The 3,273-nt window shown below is 35.4% G+C and overlaps 1 protein-coding gene across 1 annotated transcript; it reads left to right on the forward strand.

The window, feature by feature from the left end:
• Positions 1-249: 249 nt before the first annotated feature.
• Positions 250-3,005, forward strand: LOC127856070 (pancreas transcription factor 1 subunit alpha-like). The gene is made up of 2 exons (XM_052392054.1): positions 250-786; positions 2,083-3,005. Exons 1-2 carry the CDS (start codon positions 321-323, stop codon positions 2,481-2,483), a joined length of 867 nt encoding a protein of 288 aa, XP_052248014.1. The 5' UTR covers positions 250-320; the 3' UTR covers positions 2,484-3,005.
• Positions 3,006-3,273: the final 268 nt, after the last annotated feature.

Here is a 3,273-nt window from a genome sequence, read left to right on the forward strand (position 1 = left end):
GACTCCTCCTATGTTCATAACAACCAATATCTAGCCCCGCCTCCTCGCGATTCAAAGCCCCTTTTGTCGGATGAGAAGTCCCGTTACGGCACGCGCCGGGGTCGATAAAGCTATCCGTTATCACCGGACCGGGTATAGCACGCGACAGTGCATTATCGACATTCTGATTGGCTGTTATAAATAGTCTCACGTGCCGGCTGTTTAACTCGAGGATGCTTATAAAGCCCCGTTGTTTCTTGAAACGGGTAATTGTGTTAACATTACATTTAATTGAATTCCTGTTTAGGATTGGCGATTCATAGTTTGTTGCAACGTTTTAAATGAAATATTTAAATATAGGAATGTTGGAAGACATCCAGCTAGACTATTCAGTCGATGATTATTTTGATGATTTCTCAGAATCTTCCTATTCAAACACTGACGATGATTCCGTTTATACCAGCAACGTGTTTCCGAATAACACACAGTACTCATACAATCAGACGAAGTACGGAAAATGTCGAAGTAAACGAAAGAAAGACGTACACTTCCAACTACAGCAACGCCACGCCGCAAATCAACGCGAACGACGTCGAATGCAATCGATAAATGACGCTTTCGAAGGACTGCGCGCGCACATTCCGACATTGCCGTATGAGAAACGTTTGTCTAAGGTCGACACGTTACGTCTGGCGATCGGGTACATAGGATTTCTGGCGGAAATGCTCAGTGCCACGTCAGACGGGGAACAGGACGTCGCTGAAACGTTAACAAAACAACGGAAGATTATTATACATTCACATATTGGTAAGAATATGTTATTTTTTTCTTTTCTACAAGATAAGTTTATGTTTTCGTTCTATATACAGACGATGCAAAAGTTATATGAACAATTTTCTACTGTGTGCCATCGTCATACAAGTATTTTCTACGGATCTTTTCCGTGTGATGCAGTACTATTCCGGAATGTTTAACATTTACCTTCAAGGGGCCTTTTCACGTTTTGGTAAATTGACAAAATTAAAACAAAAGTGGTTTCGTTTTAGTTATAATATTTGTGAGGAAATAGTAAATCTGAACATTCACCATGCTTTAAAATATCCTTTATTTGCATCTTTTGATGATTTCAAAACCTGAAAAATTATACAGCGTTGCAACGCGAAACGATTTAAAAATTTGGAAAGTTCTGTTGTTGCCGTTATATTTTGGGAAACAACGAGGATTGCTGATATAAGTAATAAAATACATCCGCTCATTGTATGAGCACGGATGGTCGAGTGGTCTTAGCGGAAGACTTTTTACTCAAGGACTAAAGGGGTCAGTGGTTCGAGCCCAGTTGAGGATTACATTTCTTTGCTTTTTTTAATTGTATTCTTGTTTTTGTACTGGTGATTTTTAGGTCCAATGTTTAAATTTATCAATATAAAGCATTAATGACAAGCTTCAATACATGCCAAAATCTGTGAAAAGGCCCCTTTAAATATAAAATGAGTAATTCCTTTATATTTATGGATTGGTGATACGCTGCTGCCTATGGTCACAACACACGCCATTTGCCATGCATTGTCATATGCTTATTAGACACGCATACAATAGTTATATTTAAATAGTTTCATTAAAAAATCGGCTAAATTAAAACCATCAGATTCTGATTGAGTCTGATATGTTTGCGCTATCTCTAAAAACGTCAGATTGATTAATTTTAAAAACGGAACTCAATGAAATATCAATGCATTAATTATTCCCACTCGCAAAAACATATAATTTTAATATCGCACTTGACAATGATAAATTTCACTTAACTACCAAATTAATCGAAAGAGAGCAATTTTTATGTTAAACTCCGACCGCAATAATAATAAAATCATCTCAATACTCAAACAAAAGCGGAATAAAAAATATTAAATCCGGAAAGCATCGCAATTTTCCTTTTTTTCACCGATTTACAATAGCAAAAACTTATATGTAAATTTTAGCTATAAATAAATAAATTGTATTATTCTGCTTAATTTGGATTTAACTGGTAACATTTTGTTCTCGATTTAAAAACGATCTAAACTGGTAATTAACTAAACTCTATTATGGCATGCTTCCCTTTTCCAGGTTACGAGCCTTACTTTCCGTCTGACGTTCCTGCTATTATCGGTCATTCTCTATCCTGGCGAGACGAAAAGATCCCCGTACTGGGCCCAAACAATACACTGAGGGCGAAAATATGGCGACCGGAAGTCCCAAAAGAGTGTCAGTCGGAAAAAATCCAATCACCCGCAGTAAAATTGCCAAACCCGTCATTATCAGTATCACAAGCAACAACAGTGACGATTCCAAACGCATCTTCATCTCTCAAGAAATCATTGTCCAGCTCAGAGACGTTCAGTGATATTGTGCCAGAGGAAATAGGATTTGATGCGACGCTTTCGAACTATGAGTGCAATGACGTCATCAACGACTCCTCTATTATGACTGAATCTATTCATCACGTTATAAGTGAACGTACAAGATAACGTTAGCCGTGTTGTATAAACAAAATATATAATCATATGTTTTGAATTGTTATTGATTGCTGCATAAGATTTATAATCATTACATATACAAATAAGATTTATGATTCAGTCTAGTGGTTATTATATACAGTTTTGACGTGCGTAAATGATATTTACTTTTTATCATGATGCTTGCTGATCTCTCATAGGGCTTAGGCACAATTATCATTGAACGAACGAAACGAAAGAAAAGAGGCTAGTAATTGCCATTCTGAACAAGGCTCATAGATTACGAGGGCGTTACATTTTTTTTCACAAAAATCTCCATATATTTGTTCATTTATCGAAAATCCTCAAAACACCGATTAATGTTTGATAAATGTGTTTTTCCCGAAGGAATTTTCAAAATAAATTATTAGAGAATGGACATACTAAATGTGCGACGTCGTAACAAAACGCTGCATTCGTGGAAATATAATAAGAACAAAAAAAAATTCAGCCCTCAATATTTGCAGTGCCATGGGAAATATGTCTGGATATTGTTTTACTCAACTACGTATTTATTATATGTTATGTTTTCATTTGTTAAACAATAACAAATTAATGCTGATAATGTTGTTTGTTCTCAAATGAGTTTTTTAACTTTATTGTTTTACACACTACATGATACTGTTTATTTTTTATTAATTTAATAAACGACAATCACATTAAGAACATTTGAAATTAAAAGGGGACAAGAAAAGAACTAAAAACAATTTCATAATTTTCGCAATTTGACCGGCAAATGTTCCACACTCCCATAACCTTCATT

This window comes from Dreissena polymorpha, chromosome 13, assembly GCF_020536995.1.
Source record: "Dreissena polymorpha isolate Duluth1 chromosome 13, UMN_Dpol_1.0, whole genome shotgun sequence".
In the NCBI taxonomy this organism is placed as follows: Eukaryota; Metazoa; Mollusca; class Bivalvia; order Myida; family Dreissenidae; genus Dreissena; species Dreissena polymorpha.